The sequence below is a fragment of the Nicotiana tabacum genome, chromosome 17 (genome assembly GCF_000715075.1).
Source record: "Nicotiana tabacum cultivar K326 chromosome 17, ASM71507v2, whole genome shotgun sequence".
NCBI lineage: Eukaryota > Viridiplantae > Streptophyta > Magnoliopsida > Solanales > Solanaceae > Nicotiana > Nicotiana tabacum.
In genome coordinates, this window is record NC_134096.1 from 15,322,169 (window position 1) to 15,346,053 (window position 23,885).

The window sequence follows — 23,885 nt, forward strand, 5'->3', positions numbered from 1 at the left end:
TGCCACCATCTACGGGCCCTGCCCTCCAGCTGAAAGGTGGTAAAGTCTACCTCGTGGGACTCCAATATCCTCATGTTGTGTAATATGTCCCTACAAAGATCAATAAAGTCCTGGGGGTCCTCATGTCACTCACCTCCAAAGACATGAGGGTGTAGCCTGGTCCATCTGTCCAATAGCTTCTGCGGCTTACCGGCCGCAGCTGGTCTGGGCTCAGGTATAGCTTTTGCAACTGGCTGAGCTCTGCCCACGGGTAGTGCGCCTGGGATCTGATAAACGGCAGTTGCATGCCCTGGAGCCTTAGCGGTAGGGGTCTTTTCTCCCCCTCCCACCTGAGATGTGGCTGGGTCTGCTGGAAATAAACCAGCCTAAGTCATAGAATCCATGAACCGTAGCATACGACCCATGACCTCCTGGAATACTAGCACGGACATGAAATCCACTAGGGCCAGCTACGCTGCAGGTACCTCGCCCTACTCCTTAATAATAGGATCTTCTATTGGATCCACTAGTGGCATAGCTGGAGCAACTCTAGGATGCCCTCATCCCCTACCACGAGTTAGATCCCTCTCTCGGTCTCTTCCTCTGCCTCTAGCAACAGGGGGAGCGGCTCCTCCACGGTTGAGTACATTTGTCGCGCGCATTCTCACCATATGTAAGAGAATAAGAGAAAGATACTTAGATGAAAATCAATTGCACGATAGGAGATGAAGAAAGAGTAGTTTCCTAAGGCCCTATAACCTCTCGAAGATAAGTACGGACGTCTCCGCACCGATCCTGTAATGACCCGACATGTCGTTTTGAACATTTACGCTCCTTTTAACTATTTGAAGTCTTGAATAGCTTCATATGATGTATTATGACGTGTATGAATTGTCGTTTTTATTTTCAAGTATTTCGGAACATGTTTAGAAGAATGAAATCCATGTTGGAAGCCTTAAGTTGAAATTGACCAAATTTGACTTTTTAGTATTCGACCTCGGATCAGAGTTTTGATTGCGTTAAGTCCGGATGGTGAATTTGGACTTGGGCTTATGCCCAAAATTTAATTTAGATATTTCTAGAATGTTTCGACGTTATTTCTTCAAGCATAAATGGTACCACATTAAGAAAATGAGCTCCTAATTCAGTTTTGATTGAATTACTAGATCCGTATTGAAATTACAAAGCCATAACAAAAAGAATCGTCAAATTCGGACATCGTATGAGAGAGTTATGCCCATTTTCATGTCGGGAAAGATTGTTGTTTTTTTGGGGCAAAGGCAAGTCGCAGGTGTCAAATGCGACTTGCCAAGACAGATTCTAAAAACGGGGGTTTCGGCCATTTTAACACATTTGGAGCTATGGAGCTCGGATTGAAGCGATTTTTAGGCGATTTTTACCATATAGATTGGGGTAAGTGATCCAAACTCGGTTTTGGTTAAATTACACGAATCTATTATTGTTTTTATCAACAAATTGGTGTTTTGGGTTGAAATTGGTAGAAATTTTCATAGACTTTAATTGAGGATTTGAAGGACAATTTGTGGTCGAATTTGAGTAATTTTGGTATGGTTGGACTCGTGGTTGAATGGTGGTTCGAATTTTGTAATTATTGTCAGATTCCGAGACATGGGCCCTACCATTGACTTTTCGAGCAGAGTTGGAAATTTATTAAATTGTTAAATTGTAAGAATTGGAGTATATTTTGATTAATTCGCATGTTGTTTAACTAGTTTCAGATCATTTGGCTTGGAATTGAGGAGATAGGAAGGCGTTTGGAGGTTAATACATGCGGAATGGATTTTTCGGAGTATTGTTTAGCTTGCTCGAATTTGATTCGGCTTGTTCGAGGTAAGTAATAGTTCTAAACTTGGTTCTGAGGGTATAAATCCCTGAACTACGTGTTATATGATTTGTTTGGAGGTGACTCATATGCAAGGTGACCGGCGTGTGGGCGTGCACCATAGAAATTGTGGCATAATTTATTTTGTGGAGTTTCCTAATCAAATAATCATGTCATTTTCCACATATCCTCCATGTGTTTGAGAAATTGAGTTGAGACTCGTGCTAAAGATCATGTTTAGGCTATGTGCCGATAATTTTGTGACCCACTAAGGTCGTATTGTTATTGAATTATTTGTTTAAATTATAATTTGGTACTCAGTCATATCTATCATGTACATATCATATCTCAGTCTCTGTTGCCTTTCGTTGATACATCATATCATCATATTGGGCCGATTTTCATGACATTGTGAGCCCGAGAGACTACAAAGATTATTGATTGAGCGGGGCCGAGGGCCGAGTTGTGAGTGATATTTATGGGATCGGGTTGCACGCTGCAACATGTTCTATTGAGTTATGCCTGAGTGAGGCCTAGGGCCTGATCGTTATGCCATGATTGACATGTTATAGCACTTGAGCACAGTTGCATTTACATTTGGGATGGATCTTCCCTAAGCATTTACATTTGGGCATGGATCTTGCCTAAGCATTTACATTTGGGATGGATCTTCCCTAAGCATTTACATTTGGGCATAGATCTTGCCTAAGCATTCACATTTGGGATGGATCTTCCCTAAGCATTTACATTTGGTCATGGATCTTGCCTAAGCATTTACATTTGGGGTGGATCTTTCCTAAGCATTTACATTTGGGATGGATCTTCCCTAAGCATTTACACCTGGGCATGGATCTTGCCTAATTATTTATATTGAGGGATGGATTTTCCCTGGGCTGGATTGGCCCTATACAATACTAAGTGACTGACTGTCAGTTGATCTTCATATTGAGGGATGGATCTTCCCTGGGCTGGATTAGCCATATACAGTACTGAGTGATTGAGTACTCTGAGAGTGTGAGTTCACGAGACTTCATTGTAGTGCATCACATACAACATGTACATTGGCATGTAGATATAGAGATGTCACATTCCTCATATCATTCTGAGTTGATCTATTTTAGTTGTATTGAGTTTACCTGTTGAACTTGAAAGCATGCCTACAATTCTGTACTGTTATTTCTATATTGGACTTCACCTGTTGAGCTCGTCACTACTTTCATCCCAAAGGTTAGTCTTGTTACTTAGTGTGTACATTGGGTCGGTTGTACTCATACTACACTTCTGCACATTGCGTGCAGATTTTTGGATGTTGATGTTGTTGTACATGGTGGGAGCTAGCATTAAATATGTACCTGTGATCCAGTCATAGCTACCTCTTGATCTAGGTAGCTTTAGAATTTTTAAATCTGTTCATGTATATTTCAAATAGATGACATATTTTATTTCACCGGCTTTGTAAATTCTAATCTTAGAAGCTCATGATTTGCACTACCAGTCCTTGGGGAGTGTATTAGAGTCAGTTAAATATTAATTGAATCGGATTGTTGTTATTTGGCTTACCTAGCGGGTGAGGTTAGGTGCCATCACGACTAGTTGGAATTTTAGGTCGTGACAAATCCGCAAGACTCTACTAGGCCTGCTCATAACTCGTGAGACCTACGTGAACCTAGTGCTCTGATACCATGTTGTCACGACCTAATTTCTCATATAGGCTGTGATGGCACCCAACATCGCTGCTAGGCAAGCCAATGGTGAACTAACCATGTAATTATTCTTTTTAATAAATTTTCCAAGTAGTTGAATTTCATTTATTAAGAAAATAAGGAGTAGAAAATTTAATAAAGTAAAGCGAAAGCTAATGAGAGAGCTAATACAGTGAAATAAATGCTCCAAAACTATAAAGTCAACTAGCATGTGTTCCAAGACCTGCTGTCACAAGTGTATGAGCAACTAGTAGAATATACAAAACACTAAGCTACTATTTGAAGTAGAGTAGACATAAAGTAAATGCAAAAGAGAGACTCTGGGTGCTACAGAACGGACTCAGAAAGTAGCTCACCACTAGGCCTCGGGGTAACTGGGGTGCGCGCCGGAATGACTGCCAGATGCACCTGCCTTATATCCCGCACGATTAGTGCAGAAGTGTAGCGTGAGTACATAAACAACATGTACCCAGTAAGTATCCAGTCTACCATCGAAAAAGTAGTGACAAGGAGTCGACATCGACACTTACTATGGTCTAACAATAAATTACAGGAATGCTAAATAGGCATGGAATATGTGAATAATAATAATAACTCAATAACAAATAGTGATTAAATGATTCTTTGACAAATAGTAAATTCCAAAAGTCGTCAACTAACACATACTAATTCCAAATAAATTTTGGTCCAATAAATAAATTAGAACCTCTCAATTCATAAAAATAATATCAAGTGTATTCGGGCTCCAAGCATTAACACGCACGATTTATGCCGAGGTCGTACGACCCAATCCAGAATAATATGTATATTGCCGAGAGTCGAGCGGCATGAACCATAGATGCATCTATTATACTGTCAAGACGTTCGGCCCGCTCCACAAGAAGAGAGAATACTTTATGAACATCCGATTTAAAAGTTATTACAAGGCTAATATACAAAGAAGCACAATTTCTATTAATAGTCAAGTAACCCGCTAAAACTCAAGTAAGTGAAATTCGGTCTTTACGCATCCTTTTTCAAGTTTCAATATAACTAGGCACTTAAATTAATAAGTAAAGTGCAAACGTTACAAGTATTTTATGATTTGGGTCCTAAACTACCCGTACTTAAGCATAATTAGTTGTTACGCACGGAATCTCGTCACCTCGTGCGTGCATAGCCCCCACAATTAGAAGAAATTAGTAATTTAAATTACCTATGGGATAAATTCCCTCTTACAAGGTTAGGCAAGAGACTTACCTCGTCTCAAAGCTCACTTTTCGGCTACAAATTCACTCTAAGGACCCAACTTGGTGCCGAACAATCCGAAACTAGCCAAATATTATATAAATTAATCAATATACGCTCAAAAGTTAATAATTTAACTATTAGAGTAATTACCCAAACTAAATTGGAAGATTCCTAAAATTCACCCAAGAGCTCCAAAATCGCCCAAGAGATGAAAGAAATGAGCCAAAATAGCCTAAGTCCCGGCATTAAATGAACCTCACTGCCCTAATGATTTCGCTTCTGCGGATCCTGGGGCGCATCTGCGGTGTCGCACCTACGGAAAATCCATCGCAGGTGCGGTCCTAGCCCAGGCCACCTGCCTTCGCTTCTGCAGACGGGCTCCCGCTTCTGCGGAAGCTGCGTCGCACCTGCGATCCAGGCCTGACCAGCCTCTTCTCGCACTTGCGGCCCTCCGCTTCTGCAGGTCATAGACCACCGGTCCTAGGCCGCTTCTACAATCAAAAGCTCGCACATGTGAGCTCGCACATGTGGCCAAAATCTTGCAGGTGCGGACGCACCAGAACTGGTGCACCAGCAGTTCTTTCAAGTCCAATCTTGGTCCGCGCATCGTCCGAATAGCACCCGAGGCCCCCGGGGCCTCGCCCAAACATACTTACAAGTTTGTAAACATAAAACAAACTCGCTTGAACCCTCAAAATACGTAAAACAACATCAAAACGAAAAAATACACCCCAAACCAAATCGAATAATCTTATGAACTTCAAGTTCTTCCAACTTACTACGAAAGCGCGGAATCATACTTAGACTACTTGGAATGACACCAAATTTTGCGTGCAGGTCTTAAATCACCGTACGGAACTATTTGTGGGCTTGGAATCCCAAATGGACCTCGATAACACCAAAACTTACTCCAAACCAAATTCAAAAAACTTGAAAACCTTTAATGTTCCAACTTTCAATATTAAGCGCTGAAATGCTCCCGATCATCAAAAATCTGATCCGAACATACGCCCAAGTCCAAAATCCTTATACGAACCTATTGGGACCTTCAAATCCTGATTCTGAGATCATTTACTACAACTGTTGACCCAAGTCAAACTTAACCCTTTTAAGCTAATATTAAGGAACTAAGTGTTCTAATTTCAACCCGAACCCTTCCAAGCCCGAACTAATCATCCCCGTAAGTCATAAAATAGTAAAAGTATATACGAAAAGTCTTAATTAGGGGAATAGGAATCTAGAAAGTAAAATGACTGGTCGAGTCATTACACCGATATGGTTCTATATGTTTATGATTCTTTGGTTTCTTCATGTAATCACAAACTTGTTGATTCTGTTGTCAAGAAGTTTATTATTTTGACCCTCATATACTTGTCATGCAATGGCTTCTATGGAAAATGTCCAGACATTAACTAGAAGAATACAAAGGCATACAATAAAAAAGGTGTTACTGACCCTCTTGATATTCAGTGGTTGGTCGGTGAGATACCCTTGCAAAAAGAGGGATCACTGTATGTGCTGCTTTTCCTTCACTTTGCCCAATTTTATTTTACACTAATTTCTAAAGCTTTCCCCATTATATTTTTTGCAGTGATTGCGGTGTATACGTGGTGACTTTTGCAGCATATGTCAGCCTTGGACAGTTGTTGATTCCAAAGGAAGATTTCTGATATTGATTAACAATGTAGACGCTATGGAGCGCTCCTTTGGGATTATGCTAGAAAGAAGCAAGAGCTTGGTGCAATCAATAAAAGTGAGGTTACTGGAAGATTAGCAAGAAGAAAAGGTGCACCAGCAGTGAGGGAGCGAATAAGAATCCGGAACAAAAGAAATTAGTTAGCTAATCCATTATCAGGATTGTAGGAAAACTGTTTAGTTGTAGCTGAATTGTAGTAAACCTGTTTTTATTTTTTGGCCAGATTTCTCCTAGTTAAATATCAACATATCTGTAGAATATTTTTCTGTTAAAAGTTGTTAGTACTTGATCTCCTTAATGATACTATATAATATCCTTTGTATTTATTTTTGTCTTTTTATGCATATTTGATCATATATAACATATTTTGTGCATAAATGCTACTTAAAAGGTAATGTCTCAAACATTTAACTTTACCATTAAAGTACATTTTAAGTACAGACACAATACAACTCTCTATTAGCATATTGTAATATCAATAAATAATTTCTTTACACAATAATTTAACTACAACTAATATACCTTATGTACAGTACATATACAAATTTAGCAGTCTTGTAAAATAAAGTTTGGAATTATTAAATTAACACAGTTATTAATGCCAAACCAATTGCATTCAGAGTAAAAATCTATTTACCAAATAGTCTTCTAAGGAGACAAATTTTATTCAGTTTAGCTCCACAATTATAGTGCAACTAATACGTCCAGCAGAGAACAAATACAACTGAATATAGCTTAAAGGTCAGCTCATTATATCAATAGTACTCAGTAAAAAAACAAAATTCCTTAAACTTCAACAATTCTTATTTTCTTTTTGGAGCATTCCTACAAGACCTCTTGTAACGACTCGGTTGATTGTTTTGAGTATTTTAGCCTCAATCCCCTATTTATTACCTTTTCTATGTTGTATTATGGTTGTATGTTTTTCCGGGGGTGTTTCGTTTTGGTTTCGGGTGAGTTTTGAAGTGGTATGAGACACATAGTCCCTAAGTCGGAGGCTTAAGATGAAAGAGTTGACCGTAGTTTGACTTTTGTGTAGATGACTCTAAAATGGAGTTTTGACAGTTCCAATAGCTTTGTATGATGATTTTGAACTTAGGAGCATGTTTGAATGTTGATTTGGAGATCTGTAGGTCATTTCGGCTTGAATTGGCAAAAGTTAGAAAGTTAAAAGTTTGGAAGGTTGAGAAATTTGACTGGGAGTTGACTTTATTAATATTGTGGTCAGATTTAGATTCCAAAAGTTGGAATAGGCCTATCATGTCATTTATGACTTGTGTGAAAAATTTGAGGTCAATTGGAGTTGATTTGGTATGATTCGGAATTAGTTTTGGAAGTCGGAAGTTCATAGTTTCAATAGGCTTGAACTGGGTTGCGATTCGTTGAATCGATGTTGTTTGATGTGATTTTTTACCTCAAGTAGGTCCGTTATGTATTTGGGAATTTGTTGGTATCTTCGGACAGGGTCCCGTTGGCCACAGGTATAATTCAGATTGAATCCGGAACATTTTTGGACTTTATGCATTGCTGAATCTCTGTTATGTCTGGTGCGATCGCACCTGCGCATTTTGGGCCGCAGGTGCGGCATCGCAGAAGCAAACTTCGAGCCGCATAAGTGAAAGTTTTCATGCGCAGCTGGGACCGTAGGTGCAGTCAGAGTTCTACAGAAGCGGGCTCGATGGTGCGAGGGAGGATGCGTAGAAGCGGAAAAGACAGGCCAGGCCTGGGGTCGCGGAAGATCAGGCCCCTCCGCAGGTGCGCTATTTTTGTCCGCAGAAGCGAAATTTCGTGACTTTAGCTAGAACCACACCTGTGATGGATTTTCCGCAGGTACGACTGAGAGACCGCATATGCAGAATCACTGGGCAGAAACGGCTTAGTTTGAGGGTTTGGTCTTTTTTTTCTTTTTTTGGACATAGAGATCCCGGTTTGTGGCGATTTTTCGAGAGGTTTTCTAATAAATCATCAAGGTAAGAGATTCTAACTCGGTTTTGGTGAATTCATTGTTATTTTTATCATTTAATTAGTGATTTGAGTTGGAAATTTGGGAAAAAGTTGTGAAAACTTCTTAGACTAAATTTTGGGGATTTGAAAGGCGATTTGAGGTCGGATTTGAGTAATTCTTGTATGGTTGGACTCGTTATCGAATAGGTGTTCGGATTTTGTAATTTTTGTCGGGTTCTGAGACGCAAGCCTAGGGTTGACTTTTTGAGTTGACTTTTTATTTCTCTTTAAAGATTGCAACTTTATTGTTCGAAATAGCTTCCTATAGTTTATATTTATTATGAAGTTGTTTTGGCTAGATTTGAGTCGTCCCGAGTTGGATAATCGATGGAAAGGCTTACTAGTGGATTGAGTAGCGTGTTTTGAAGTAAGTGTCTTGCCTAACTTTCTGTGGGAAAATTACCCCTTAGGATTAGTGTTCATTTGTGTTAATTGTGATATGTGGAAGCCGTGTACGCAAGGTAACGAGTGTGTACATCGACTAAATATAGTAATGGACCGGTTTTAGCTATGTAGATTCATTTCATGCCTTTAATTGAGTTATTGTAACATGTTATATTCATCACCATTAATCTATATCCACATGCTCTACTTGACTTATCTCTTACTTGTTAATTTTCTTTACTTGTTTAGTTGAAATTATTGTTTCCTCTATTCCTTATTCATTATTTAATCGTTGAGTTCCTTACTTAAAGTTGTTAATTCTTGGAATATCTTGTTGTTGAAATTGGTATTGAGCTATAAAGGTCGTGATTCACGTTGAGGCAAAGTTGTTAAGTTGTGAAATATTATTCTTGTGGAGTTATTCATTTCCGGTTGCTATTGTTGAGACTTTTATGCATATTATGGTTGAGCCATGGGTTATTTATTGTGAAAATATTATTATTGACTTCTTTGGCAAGTTGTGACTTGGGCACTTGAGGTGCGATTTGTGATACGTTGTGATATTGATACGCATGCGATGGTATAAGATTTTAGGGTTGAAACGCATGCAGTGAGATAAGGTGAGCTTGATATGCGTGTTGCTAGTTGGGAAACTACTTGAAGCCACGCGGTGTGATAAGGTGGGCTAAAATATGGGAAGCTATTTCGGGAAAGATGATTTTCAAAACTAAATGCAAGGCTCCCGCGGTGATATAAGGAAAGATTGTGAAATATTTTCTGATTTGAGACTACGAGGTGGTACCTCGGTAGTGTTGCTTTTCTATTACTTCACTTGTGTTTTGTTGCTTTGTTCCGTGTCATGGCATTCCTTGTTTTCTTCCATGATGCATAATTTGCCTTAGTGCACTATAGTTATTCTCGGTATATTTCTTTATTGTCTCATTTCTGTTGTTATCATCATTACAATGTTATATACCTATTCAGTTTCTTATTTATTCCAGTAGGCCATGACCTGACCTCGTCACTACTCTACCGAGGTTAGACTTGGCACTTACTGGGTACTGTTGTGGTATACTCATGTTATGCTTCTGCACATCTTTTTGTGCAGATCCAGGTACCTCCTACTAGTTCAGGCACCAGTGAGATGAGCCCAGATTCGGAGACTTCAAGGTATACCTGTCAGCGTCCTCAGGCCTCTGAGTCACCCTCTATCTAGCCTACTTCATTTTCTTTCCTTTTTATAGACATTGTTGTATAGGGATGATCAGAATTTACTCATAGAGCTTGTGACTTTCTATCACCAGATTTTGGAAAGTTTGTTTATGCTGAGTTGCGAAGTTTTCTTTATAATATTTGTTGAGTATTTGAGAGTTTTATCGTCATCTCAGTTATATTCTGTATGTATGTTAGGATTACCTAGTCTTACAGACTAGGTGCCATCACGATATCCTACGGAGGGAAATTGTGGTCGTGACAAGTTGGTGTTATGCCTTTCTTGTCCGTAGTTGCCGCATGAAACCTTGTACTTCTTTGCTTTTATTTCATCATATGGATTGTATCTTTGTTTTTGAGGTCTCCCTGGCTACTTTTTTCAGTAGGTGGTAGGATAACTTCTTTCTGTGCCTCAAAGCCGCCAAAGCATTTGGACAAGGAAGTTCATCAAGCTGGAATTGTCCGCAGCTACATTTCATGTTTTGAAGACAAACAATGAAGCGTTTGACACCATCTATCACAGTATGGTGTAATCTGTTGAAGCCCTCACCTAAACTTTTATTACAAACATCGATAAGTTATCAACAGTCAGTAAAAATAAAATAACTACAAGTATACAACAATATATATACAAATATTAGTATTTAATTAGTTTATTGATATCAATGATCTTTTGATATGGACCATAACTTACTCTCATCTTCTGCGATAAAGTCATGTTGTCATGCACCTCTTTGTTGTATTTTTTCCCAAGAAATGTGAACGTACCTTTTGCATTCAATAATTTTTCATTATTTCATCATTCAAGAAGTGTCCTCATGTACTCTAATAGCTTAACTACGAGCAGCTCTCTTGCATAATTGTTTACTGCAATTAAAGATTCTGTAATATTTGATGTCATCGTATGTTTTGTTCACTGTTGCATGTATTCGAGACCATTTGTGATAACCGATTTTGTAAAGGTATTCTTTTATACGTGTATCGATCTCTTCAATCTTTGACATTCTTTCATTAAATTCATCAAGAGTGTATGATTGTGCCGTGGCAAACTATAATTTATTTAACTTTAGATGACCTTTCTTGAACTTTATCCTTATATTTTTTCAAATATGTCACATACAAGCATAATGTGGGATGCTGGTACAAACAATTATTGTTGCCTTCAATATACTCTCATTCTGGTCCGAAACAACACACATATTTGATTTTTTACTATATGCATGTTTGAAATGCTAAAAAACCATCTCCATGATGCGTCATTTTCTGAATCAACTATGGCGTAAGCAAGTGGTAATATGCTACTTATCACATAACATTAAAAAAAATCTATTCAGTAATAAATTTGAAAATATCAAAATATACATTTTAGAAACAACTTGAATTCAACAAAAAATACAATTAATCTACACATATTAAACATAATACTAGCTGTGAGTAAAATGTACCTGCTGCATCCATTGTGCTAGCTGTTAGCATGGTTCCCCTATATGCCGACTTCAAGAAGGTGCCATCAACTACTACAACTGGCCTACAATGCTCCCAAACCATGATGGATGTATTAAGACCAACAAATGCATACAATAAATATTCATCTTCAGTCTTTTAAAATTTTACTACCGACCTTGGATAAGTCTTCTCCAAAATGTACAAGTAACTCGGCAGGCGACTGTATGATGTGAAAGGATGACCTCTCAAAAATCGCAGAGCCTTTTCCTTTGCTCTCCAAGCTTACATGTACGTAAAGTTCACACCATGTTCTGACAACATGTCTGTTTGTATGTCTTTTGGTGTGTGCATGCTGTTGAATTTTTTAATCTTAAACATTGTTGATTCATTTATGCTTGTGGACTTAAAATATCATGTACAATTATCACCAACACATATGAGGCAGTAGCTACCGAATTAAAACAAAAATATTATGGAATATTTATCATGAAGACAACAGGTTGTTGATGTACAATAAAATGTTCTAAATAAATTATATACAATTTAAATACATAAAAATTATAATTTATAAAACAATATGGTTGTCACAGATAAAGTGTTCTTACCTTCTTGCACTGGATCTTTTCACCCTAAATTGGAACTTATTTATGACAACATAGTTCTTCATTGCAGTGACAATTATTTGCTTGCATTGGTAAACTTGCCCTACTTCAATTTTTTGGGCGTATGATTTGTTATAATTATACTTTCATACTCCACAATTGTCGGGGATGCTGGCATATCAATCAACTTGGACTGTTTCTGTTACTTCTCCGAATGTGTTACAATTGCTTGACAATTGTACCAGATTACTATTACCATAATCAGGAGCACCTGCATTCATTTAAAAGTATAGTACTTTAAACTTCTGTATATTCAGGTGTTTAATATTTGAATGAAAATTGTGTATGAAATTGTATTTTTTTTGTCACAAAATTTTACACAGTAAATGAACTATGAATAATTTTTGAAATTGTAGTATTGTTGTAGATAATTTATTTTGTCCACAATTTTTATCATAAATTACCGTGTAGTAGTTGTACTACAATTATTTTTAGACACATAAATTTGGATTTTAACAGTTCATAACACCTCATGTAGTAAATTTGTAGAACTATTGAATTTACAAAAAATCAAGAATAAAAAAACAGTTCAAACTTGCAATTGCGCTAGCATTCAACGAACTCCACTCCAAATCGAAATCATTTACTGTTATACATTTTGGATACATTCTTATATCTTTATTATCCTTTTTCGTCTTCGTATACACTCGCACACCCATATCGTTGTGAATTTCCATTGGAGGACACCATTCGTTCACTCTGTAAGCCCTACCCCATATAAAGAAAAAAGCTATATTAACGCTCTAGCCCAAGAATAGATTTTCATCTCGATGATTTTTACAGAAGTATCTATCAATAGGTGTTCTGCAATTGCGTCATTCAACGCACTATAACTTGAATCTTCATTGATTACAATTCTGTCAATATCAAAATCTATATATCTCCCGAAGCTATCCCACCGACCATTGCGCTGAATTATTATCACCAGTTTTGACATTGTAATCCAGTCGTATCCCCAAATTCAAGCTAGAAATATTTTTTCGCAATAATATAAAAAGTTTAGAAATCTGATATATGTTCAGAGATGATTGATCATACTTCAAATTCATTTGCAATCGGTATTTTCTGAAAGCATTTTGTTTTGAATTTGATGCGTTTTTAATGGAAAAGCTGAGGAAATCATCGGTAGAGAAGGATTCTGCAGAAAATTAGGTGTCAATTGCGTATTATATTGGTTGTAGATTGTAGCGTATACAATTTGTAACTGAAAAATATTCTCTCGCTTCAATCGCGCGTCTAATTATAGAAGCCCACAACTGGAAATACACTATATTAGGCGCTTCTATAATTTTTGTTGAGAAAAAATATTTATGACGGGTAATTATAGGGAATCTTACAGAAATGTCACAAATAAGTCCTAACTTACCAACCTCTAGTCATTAATCATAGACTTACCAAAACTAGCCAATCACATATAAGATTAAAAACCCAAACAAATAAGGTTATTTTCTCTCTAAGAACCACACACAAAGATCTATTTTCATATTTTAAGCATGATAAGCAACATTAGATGCAAGACGGAAAGGAAATTTTATGGATGAGATAGCAAAAAAAGTGATGAAATACAAAAAAAAATACAAGATTCCAAAAATATAAGCAAAAATAGCATTTTTCAATGGGTATGGTTGAAATTCATTGAAAACATATAGATGAGTCAATATACAAAATTTAAGAAAGATTGGAGGTGATTTGGACTGATTTGGTATCAAAATTCGTAGTTAAAATCGAGTTCAAAAAATTCTTCTGTTACACACACAAACATGTATACATTAATATACATGTGATACACATTTAATACAAATAAGATACATATGTGATACACATCATTTTTTTCATGTTCGTCTTCTATTTCGAATTTTCAATTCAAACCACCTCAAAACCCCCACCAAATCAGTCCAAAATTGAGATTCAAACTCCTTAAGATGTATCCAATCTATTCTAATAACACACACTAACAAAATGGTAAAAAAATAAAAAAGAATTGGCTACAAATAGCTAATTGGCTAATATTAGTAATATTTTATGAATTGACCAATTTTTGTAATAAGCTACTTATAAATTGACATAGCTGGTAAATTCCCTAATTTATAATACTTGGACAATTTAGGTAAATAGGTTTCATATAGTTTATAGAAAAAATGGCAAAGGGCCAAATATACCCTTGTACTATGAGAAAAGGTTTAAATATCCCTTTGTTATATTTTGGGTCCAAATATACCTCTGTCATAATACTATTGGTTTAAATATTCCCCTATTGGTTCAAATATTCCCCTCTTCTGTTAAGTTTGTCCAAGATGGACATCCAATCTTATGTGACACTGATATTTGATAAGGCGGATACCATGTAGCATGCTACCTCAGTGCCCCTAATATATATATATATATATATATATATATATATATATATATATAAGACTAAATTTGAAATATAATATTTTTTATGGTAGTAGTAATGGTGGCAATAGTGATGGAGGGGAAGAAAATTTTAGTAGTGGAAAAAAATAGAAAGGAGGGGTAAAATGAGTTAGGGGTGCTGAGGTTGCAAGCCATGTGACATCCACCTCATCAAATGTCAGTACCACATATGATTGAATATCCACTTTGAACAAATATAATATAAAATAAGTATATTTGGACTCAAAATATAACGAGAGGTACATTTAAACGTTTTGTGATAGTACAAGGATATATTTTACCTTTTACGTATAAAAAATCCCAAAAACGAAGTACATTGGGTCGTGGCCTTGTTCGATTTGACTTCATATTCCCAACCCGTAGAAGCCCAAAAGACGAGTCGGACCAACCCTTATCATTCTCTAGGGTTTTTACTGTCTCCGCTAAGCTTTCTGTAAACCAAACAGTTCCAGCTTACAGGTTCGAATATTTTCTTCTTCAAATTGGTGTTTGTAAAACCGCTGAAGAAGCAAATTCATTTGTTGATTTATTCTCAATCTGATTTTTTTTTTAATTTTGAGTAATTGCAGCTCATTCTATCTCCGTTTCTCGAAGAATTTTTTGAAGAAGTATGGCGTCCCGTTTTTGGACTCAGGTAAATGATTTTTTCACCACAATTAAAGATTTAGTTTTTTCTTAATGTGTTTGGATGAGTAAAATAATCTATTCACCAATTTACAGTGGTAAAGATTTAATTTTTCGTAACTATTGATAGAGATATTTTTTTAATTAATTTATGAGAACTCTAGTGATAGATAATCCTAAATTATTGAATTTTGGAATGAATCAGATCTAAATAGAGCTAAATGGATAGTGATGGTTCATATAGCTGACCCCAGCTAGCTTTTGGTTGAGGCATAATATATTGTTATGTCATTGTACCTGCATCTGGATGTTTTGAATTGGATGTAAAAAGTGCCGGAACATAGTGAATGGATACAAAGGATTCATATAGTTGACCTCAATTGGTTTGAGATTGAGGTGTAGTTGGTGCATTGACTTGCGTTCGCAAAGGTTTGAGTTAGGCATCTACAAATAGCTTTGTAGATGATCCTGGTAGAAAGAGGGAGATTCTAACAACCTTTCTAGTTATTTTGTTCTCTATTTCTATTTCATGGGATCCGAGGAAAAGGATTTTGTTTCCACCGAGCTAAAACGGCGTCTCTAGTAAACAAGAGTCATCATTTACTAGGTCTTTTGCTTCAACTTCTTTACAAATAACAAAATTGAAGATTTAGTTATGATTAGAGATCAACTTTCTATCTTCATCCATAGATCCTTTAGTCATACTTATTCAATTTGAAGTATTGATCCAATCCAAAAATTATGTTTTGCAATTTCGGAATCCAATTTTTCAATGTCTAACTAACCTTTGGATACAAATCACGAGAATGCGTATTTGTTCACACTGTTCGCCAGCTATTCTGCTGAAAAGCAATTTACTTGTTTGTGTAAACAGTGTGATGTGAAATATAATCTTAAACTGTACAGAAGGAATTGCTTAGTGAGCCTAGAAAATTAAGTTGCTGTGAATGAGCGATTTGTTTTTGTATATGGCACTCTGTAGGGCATAGCTCATTCTGCATAAAGTATAAGGGTTTAGGGAAGGTGTTATTTAATTTATTCATACTATGGTATTTGCAGGGCGATAGTGAAACGGAGGACGAAGAGGAGAGTGATTACGAGCAGGAGGATGATGAGGGGACGGCTGAGACTACCGCTGCAGCGGCTGGGTCAAGATACCTTGCAGCTGGTGACAGCGACAGTGATGAGTCAGATGGACAGAAGCGAGTTGTCCGGTCAGCTAAGGATAAGCGCTTTGAGGAATTGTCTGCTACCGTTGATCAGATGAAGAATGCTATGAAGATTAATGACTGGGTCAGCTTGCAGGAGAGCTTTGATAAGATCAATAAGCAGCTGGAGAAGGTCATGCGCATTACAGAATCGGTTAAAGCACCAAATCTCTATATCAAAGCTCTAGTGATGCTGGAGGATTTCTTGAGTCAGGCTTTGGCCAATAAGGAGGCAAAGAAGAAGATGAGTAGCAGTAATGCTAAAGCCTTAAATTCGATGAAACAGAAACTGAAAAAGAATAACAAGCAGTATGAGGAGTTGATTAACAAGTACAGGGAAAATCCTCCCGAGAGTGAGGATGAGGCTGGTGATGATGAAGAGTCAGAAGAGGAAGAAGAGGATGATGAAGAGGAGTTTGAGGAGGACCCAACAAAGATTGCAGCTGCGTCTGATGAGGAAGATGACGAAGATGAAAGTCGGGATGAGACAACTGAGAGCGGTACCGGGTGGGAGAAGATGCTGAGCAAAAAAGAAAAACTTTTGGATAAACAGTTCAAGGATCCAAGTCAAATCACATGGGAGACAGTCAACAAGAAGTTCAAGGAAATTGTTGCTGCTAGGGGTAGAAAGGGGACTGGAAAGATTGAATTGGTTGAACAGCTCACCTTCTTGACCAAGGTGGCCAAGACTCCAGCACAAAAGCTTGAAATTCTGTTTAGTGTTGTATCTGCCCAGTTTGACGTTAATCCAAGTCTCAGTGGACACATGCCTATAAATGTGTGGAAAAAGTGCGTGCAGAATATGCTTACCATCCTCGATGTTTTGACCCAATACCCAAATATTGTGGTTGATGACATGGTGGAGCCAGATGAAAATGAGACCCAGAAAGGAGCAGACCACTCGGGGACGATAAGGATCTGGGGAAACTTGGTTGCCTTTGTTGAAAGGATAGATGTAGAATTTTTCAAGAGCTTGCAGGTAATTGATCCACATACCCGTGAGTATGTTGAGAGGCTGAGGGATGAGCCGTTATTTTTGGTTCTTGCTCAAAATGTCCAACATTATTTAGAACGTGCGGGAGACTACAAGGGTGCTGCAAAAGTGGCTCTGAAACAGGTTGAATTCATTTATTATAAACCACAAGGAGTGTATGATGCTATGAGGATGTTGGCTGAGCTTACGGAAGGAGAAGGAGAGGCAGAGTCTGTAGAAGAAAACAAAGTGGTTGAGGAGAGTAGAGGTCCAACTGCATTTGTTGCAACTCCAGAGCTTGTGCCCAGGAAACCTGCTTTTGAAGAGAACAGCAGGACATTGATGGACAGTCTCGTTTCTCTCATATATAAATATGGGGATGAACGAACCAAGGCCCGTGCAATGCTCTGTGATATATACCACCATGCTATCTTGGATGAGTTTTCAATATCCCGTGACTTGTTATTGATGAGTCACTTGCAAGATAATATCCAGCACATGGACATTTCAACTCAGATACTTTTCAACAGAGCCATGGCTCAGCTCGGTCTCTGTGCATTCAGGGCGGCACTTGTTGCAGAAGCGCATGGCTGCTTGGCTGAACTCTATTCTGCCGGCCGGGTGAAGGAGTTACTTGCGCAAGGTGTCTCCCAAAGTCGATATCATGAGAAGACCCCAGAACAGGTTTCTTTGCTGATATTTTCATTCTTCTTCTTTTATGCAAGAAATTTATTCTTATTACGTGCCCTTATGTTCCTCCGTTATGTTTTGGGATTAGCTGCTTTATTGTACTTCATAATTGTGGTAGCTAGTATCTGTTTCAGAGTGCTTGTGTGGCGCAGCTCAACAAGAAAGTGGGTTCTAGTTGAAACTCGAAAAGAAAAATCAGTTTATTTGTTGGTTTACTTGATGAGTTAAGTGGGTATCTAAAAGTTTCCCTCATGGTTTTCATAACTAGCAGAACTTGTTCTTTTGGAGAATGCTCGGGAGTAAACCAGTGATAGTAAAATTTAAAGAACTTCGCAGAACCTTAAATTAATTCCATCAGTTTTAGCAGTGTATAAAGTTGACTTCCAAAGTAGGGACTAACCACTTGATTGAACACATGGACAATTAGTTAACCAAATTCGTCAGAACAAATTCATAGTAACTGAAATAATCATATATTTTATATCGGATTGCACCTTCAACTGACTCATTTATCTGAGTAGGTTTTTTTGTGAAATTTCTTCATTATGATTCTTACCAAAGCTTCTAAACTATGCATGTTTTGGACACTTTTAGGAGCGGATGGAGAGGAGGCGTCAGATGCCGTATCATATGCATATAAATCTTGAGCTTCTTGAGGCCGTCCATCTGACATGTGCAATGCTTCTTGAAGTGCCAAACATGGCAGCTAATAGCCATGACATGAAGCGCAGGGTTATTAGCAAGACATTCCGGAGATTGCTTGAAGTGAGTGAGAGGCAAACTTTCACCGGCCCACCTGAAAATGTGAGGGACCATGTAATGGCAGCGACAAGGGCCCTCAAGCAAGGAAACTTTGAAAAGGCTTTTGATGTTATCAACTCCCTTGACGTGTGGAGGCTGCTACGCAACAAGGATAGTGTTCTTGAGATGCTTAGAGACAAAATAAAGGAAGAGGCATTGAGAACCTATCTTTTCACATATTCTTCTTCTTATAATTCTCTGAGTTTGGATCAGCTTGCAGGGATGTTTGACCTTTCAGATTCACAGATCCATAGCATCGTGAGCAAAATGATGATTTCTGAGGAGCTTCATGCAAGCTGGGATCAACCATCCCGATGCATGGTCTTTCACGATGTTGAGCATACAAGACTGCAGGCTTTGGCATTCCAGTTGACGGAAAAGCTGTCAGTATTAGCAGAAAGTAATGAAAGAGCAACCGAATCAAGGATAGGTGGTGGTGGATTGGAGGGCATTCCCCTGAGGCGCAGGGACGGCCAAGATTATGCTTCTGCAGCTGCTGGTGCTGGTAAGTGGCAGGACTTCTCCTTCTCACAAGGCAAACAAGGTGGCGGTGGTGGCCGAACAGGATATGTCGGTGGTAGATCAGCTTCTGGGCAAGCATCGAGGGACCGTACTAATCAGGCGCGGGGGACTTACGGTGGTCAAGGCTCAAGATATCAGAGTGGTGGAGGTGTGAGGGGAAGTCAGATGGATGGATCAGGTCGCATGGTTAATCTTAACAGGGGTGTCCGCGCTTAGAGAGCTGTGCACAAAGTTTTGCATAATAGAGAATCACAGAGCACTTTGACGTCCTGGTTGTAGTAAAATTTATAGCTTTCTTTGTTTCATAACCCAACGTTTCATTGTGTTACATTGTTTTCAGCGACTTTTTAGCATCCTTTGGAAATGCTTTACTGCTTCACTCATTTAATGACATATTATGTTGGGTACATTCTTTTTTAATTGAATCTACATCGATTATTAGCTGGTGGTGCGTACAACTTAGAATTTTGTCACCTTCAAAGTTGTTTCTTCTTTTATTCTTCGGTGTATCACTACAAGTATCATTAGCAGCAGGCATGGAAAAAGTTGTTTTTTCAGGAAGTAATCAGAGGCTGAAAACCGTAATTCCCTGTATATGAGTGGTGCAGATTAAGCCATAATTTCATGAGTGTAATAAAGCAAATTCAAATCTGATTGTGCCAGAGGCCAATGTGACTGTACAGTAGTTTAAAATATCTCTTATGAATATCTATTGAAATCCAAAATATTACAAGTTTATAGATATGATGAAAAACATGTTTGCCACATACCAACACTTATAGTTCATTACCCAACATCAAACACCACTCACAACCTGTCTACGGAGCCTCTAAGTACAACAACAGAGAAGAATGGAAGTGTTGGCGACAAGGCCCCGACTATACCTCAAAGCTCAAAATACAACATCAAATGACACAAGGCCCAGAACAGAGTACGGCTCACCAAAACCTGTTGAATAGAGAGTGACTGCTAACGAGGACCAAAGTTGCCCGCTGATGAACCACCTGCATCCATTGAAGATGCAGCGCCCCTGGTAAAAATGGACGTTAGTACATGTGGAATAATACTAGTATGTAAAGCTAAATGTCCTCTTTCGAAATAGAACGCCAATATAAGAAGGGGAAACACCATGGAAGCAACAAATAACAATCAATGATATCCAAATGCCAAGTTAAAACATAACAATTTTCAAAATACGAAAATATATATATGTTTGGTTGGGAGATCATTAGCACCGATATACCATCGTATTTTTAGCACGAAGTCCGATCATGCCCGATCAGCTAGGCCATCTCCCCACGGACAATGTGGTTTGACATGTGATGTGAAAAAAATGTGTTACCAAGAGTAGTACCACCATGTGCACAATATGGCGTCCGATCTTCATCCGACCGACTAGACCGCCTTCCCACATATGCCGTGTTGGTTGACTTTCCAATTCACAGCTAATATCATCTCATCCCAATTAAGGGGAATAATCACAATCATCTCAATATTTCAAACTCATCCCAATTAAGGGGAATAATCACAATCCACCCCTACACTGGCACGTGTAGTTTCGGGTGTGGGCCTTATGACCCACCCTTCCTCGGTTTGCTAATGATACTCCCAAAAATATTTTTGTTTTGCACACAAGGGAAACAAAAGTTATATTCACCTCGTTAACTTTCACACTACATATAGCCTCGTTAGTAACTTTAACCATTCACATCATCATTATTATTTCATCGGCCCTGTTGGCCATACTTATGTTTCTTCTTTCATGACACGATGGTCGTATTTTACATTTCACGCTTTCATTTCTTTACTTTCAAGGATCATCAACATAAACATCAATATATATAATATTTCGGAAATCACAACTTTAAGTTCATTAGTAATGAAAGCTTTAAACACATTAGATCCCTTTTTTAAAGTATGGAGCACAATGACTTGTAATCACAACACAAGTTAAAAATCATAAGCGAGTACTATACCGTATCTTTTTAAATACTTCTTCACAAAAGGGCAATATACAATTTCAACTCTTGAGTACGTAAGAACTCAAATCACCTTGGAAATATTTATAAAGGAGGGCATGGTAATTTACGATTTAAACACGACTTCAAATCAAATGCACTAGCTACAACAACTATGGCCACGTTTTATATCCCACATTAGTTCTTTCACTTTCAAGAATATTTGTAGGTTATCAACAGTAAGAGCATTTGGGATCAAGTCCTTAAGCATGACTATGAACAATAAGGGTCTTAGGCACATTGAGTTTTCTTTCACAATTGGGCATAACAACTTGTAATTAAAAACATGATTGAAATCATAATATTCCGACACATTGGTCACATTTGAATACATTTCCGAAGGAGAGCACAATATGATAGGAGCATTCGGTACACATTTCTAGTACATATCTTTCAACATAAGTTTATTTGGAAAAGTAACGTTTATACGGAATAACTCGGAACATGAGAATTAGGAACTTGGGCCAGTCATGTTTGAAACTTACGGAACATCATGGAATTCGATTCCAAGAGAGAAGTTTAGCCAACATACCTTGCCTGAGCTTTCCTTAAGTTACTACAACGTCCCAATACTCTTAGCAAATTCAATCTATAGGAAGATAGAAAAAATTGAATATTAATTGGATGGATTCTCATGATATAGCTCTTTTAGAAATTTTGTCAAACACCTATTATGCAAGATTAATTACAAAGATCTAGAATGGTGATCCTTTCCTCCCTCGACCAATTTCAACAAGATACTACCCAAAATAGTTCAACAACCTCACATTCTACCACTTATTGGCACATGCATGGCATATCTCGAACTTCACAATCTACTTAAACCCTAAACAATTTGCATGAATGATGTAGGACAAGAACTTACCCAGATAGATGGTGATATAGTGAGTGGCTTCCTTGATTCTTGAAGATTGGTACAAGAATGAGTGCTTAGAACGCTAGGCCTTCCCCTTCTCTCTCTAAAATACTCTTACCTCTCTCAAATTTTACTTGACATTTGTTTCAAAATGAGCCCCAAATGCTATTTATCAAAATGAGGTCGGGTTATAAAAATAGGAAAATGGACCCTCCGAACTCAGGTCTTAGATCGCAAAATAGACCGCGTAACAGATATGCGGCCCGCAAAATAGGCCGCGAAAACGATGCCAAAAACTGCGCTGGTCTGGACCGGTCTGCGATATGTCTGCAGTCCGCATACCACTTATGCGGTCGCAGAATGGACCGCAGAATCATCCAACAAAATTCTTCATGCCAAATCTGCGATGGAAAATGCTAACAGCGAAATGGATATGCGATCGCAGAATGGACCGCAAAACGACCTTCAAAATTCAACCATTTTTTTGCTCAACTCTGCGACGGGTATGCGGCCCGCATAATGGATCTGCGGTCGCGAATCTGACCGCATAACTGGCCCTTCAGCAAAATAATTTCTACCAATACCTCGATGCATTCTTCAACCTAAAAAGTATGTACCTTGTTACATCCGTACACATCACCCTACCTCAGCACCACAAAACTTGAATCCCTTGGCGAAATTTTACGGGGCCTTACATCATCTAACACGAAAAATTTCTTCATTAATTGCGCAAATTCTAGCTTTTAAGCTATTTGCTGCAGTGGTATTAACAACAATACTATCTAATGTGACAGTTAAAACTTTATGAATAAAACTATAAAATTGAAGTATTTCTAGAACGATAGTTGTAATATATGCTCTAGTGTATTTTGAATCAACAAATTTATAATCAATAATACGTTTTTGTATATTCCAGTATTGATCAACCCAATAACATGTAACGGTTAAATAATCATTGCCATTAGAACTACGACCTATATTATATGTGATTGATAGACACATTACAATCTAAGTGGTAACATACACAACATATGTACTAAAGATAGTCACTTTGAAATTTAAAATCATCATTTCTAACCGTGGTCTTAGGAAAACCTTAAAAAATAGAATTATAAGTTTCTTGTATATAATGCACAAAATTAGGGTGAGAACGAAAAGTAAAAGGTAAGCCAAAGACATCGACCACTTTTGTTAATTTTTCACGATCTCTATCTTTGTTATAGAGACGTAGTATTGTATCAGTAATAGAGTAAAACTGTTGTTGGACATAGTTAGAAACCCCGCCAGATCCAGTAGGAGCGGCAGAACTGCTGCTAGGATCTGATATTTTTCCCGCATCTATTTGAACTTTTATCCATATAGGGTTGTGTTTACCAAGAAGTGTCTGGTTAAACCCCTAGTCCCACCCGATTTTCACGCGTACCATGTGCAAATTGTGCTTTACATTTTTTACAAGTAGCAACTGAAGCGACTTTACTTAATTCAAAAAAATTCCATACAAGTGATGTTCTTGTACGTTCTGCCTTAGCCTTATCCCTTACAGGAGATACAAGGGGAGATAAATCTCTAGACTAAGATTGACTTTAAGTTGGAGCTTGTATTGCTAGATTAGTGGGTGT

The 23,885-nt window shown here is 37.8% G+C and overlaps 1 protein-coding gene across 1 annotated transcript; it reads left to right on the forward strand.

Annotated features, from left to right (window-relative positions):
- Window positions 1-14,879: 14,879 nt before the first annotated feature.
- On the forward strand, window positions 14,880-19,833 carry LOC107822476 (eukaryotic translation initiation factor 3 subunit C). Its single transcript, XM_075234058.1, has 4 exons — window positions 14,880-15,033; window positions 15,144-15,208; window positions 16,258-18,063; window positions 18,664-19,833. The coding sequence occupies exons 2-4, from the start codon at window positions 15,185-15,187 to the stop codon at window positions 19,606-19,608; spliced, it is 2,775 nt and encodes a 924-aa protein (XP_075090159.1). The 5' UTR covers window positions 14,880-15,033; window positions 15,144-15,184; the 3' UTR covers window positions 19,609-19,833.
- Window positions 19,834-23,885: the final 4,052 nt, after the last annotated feature.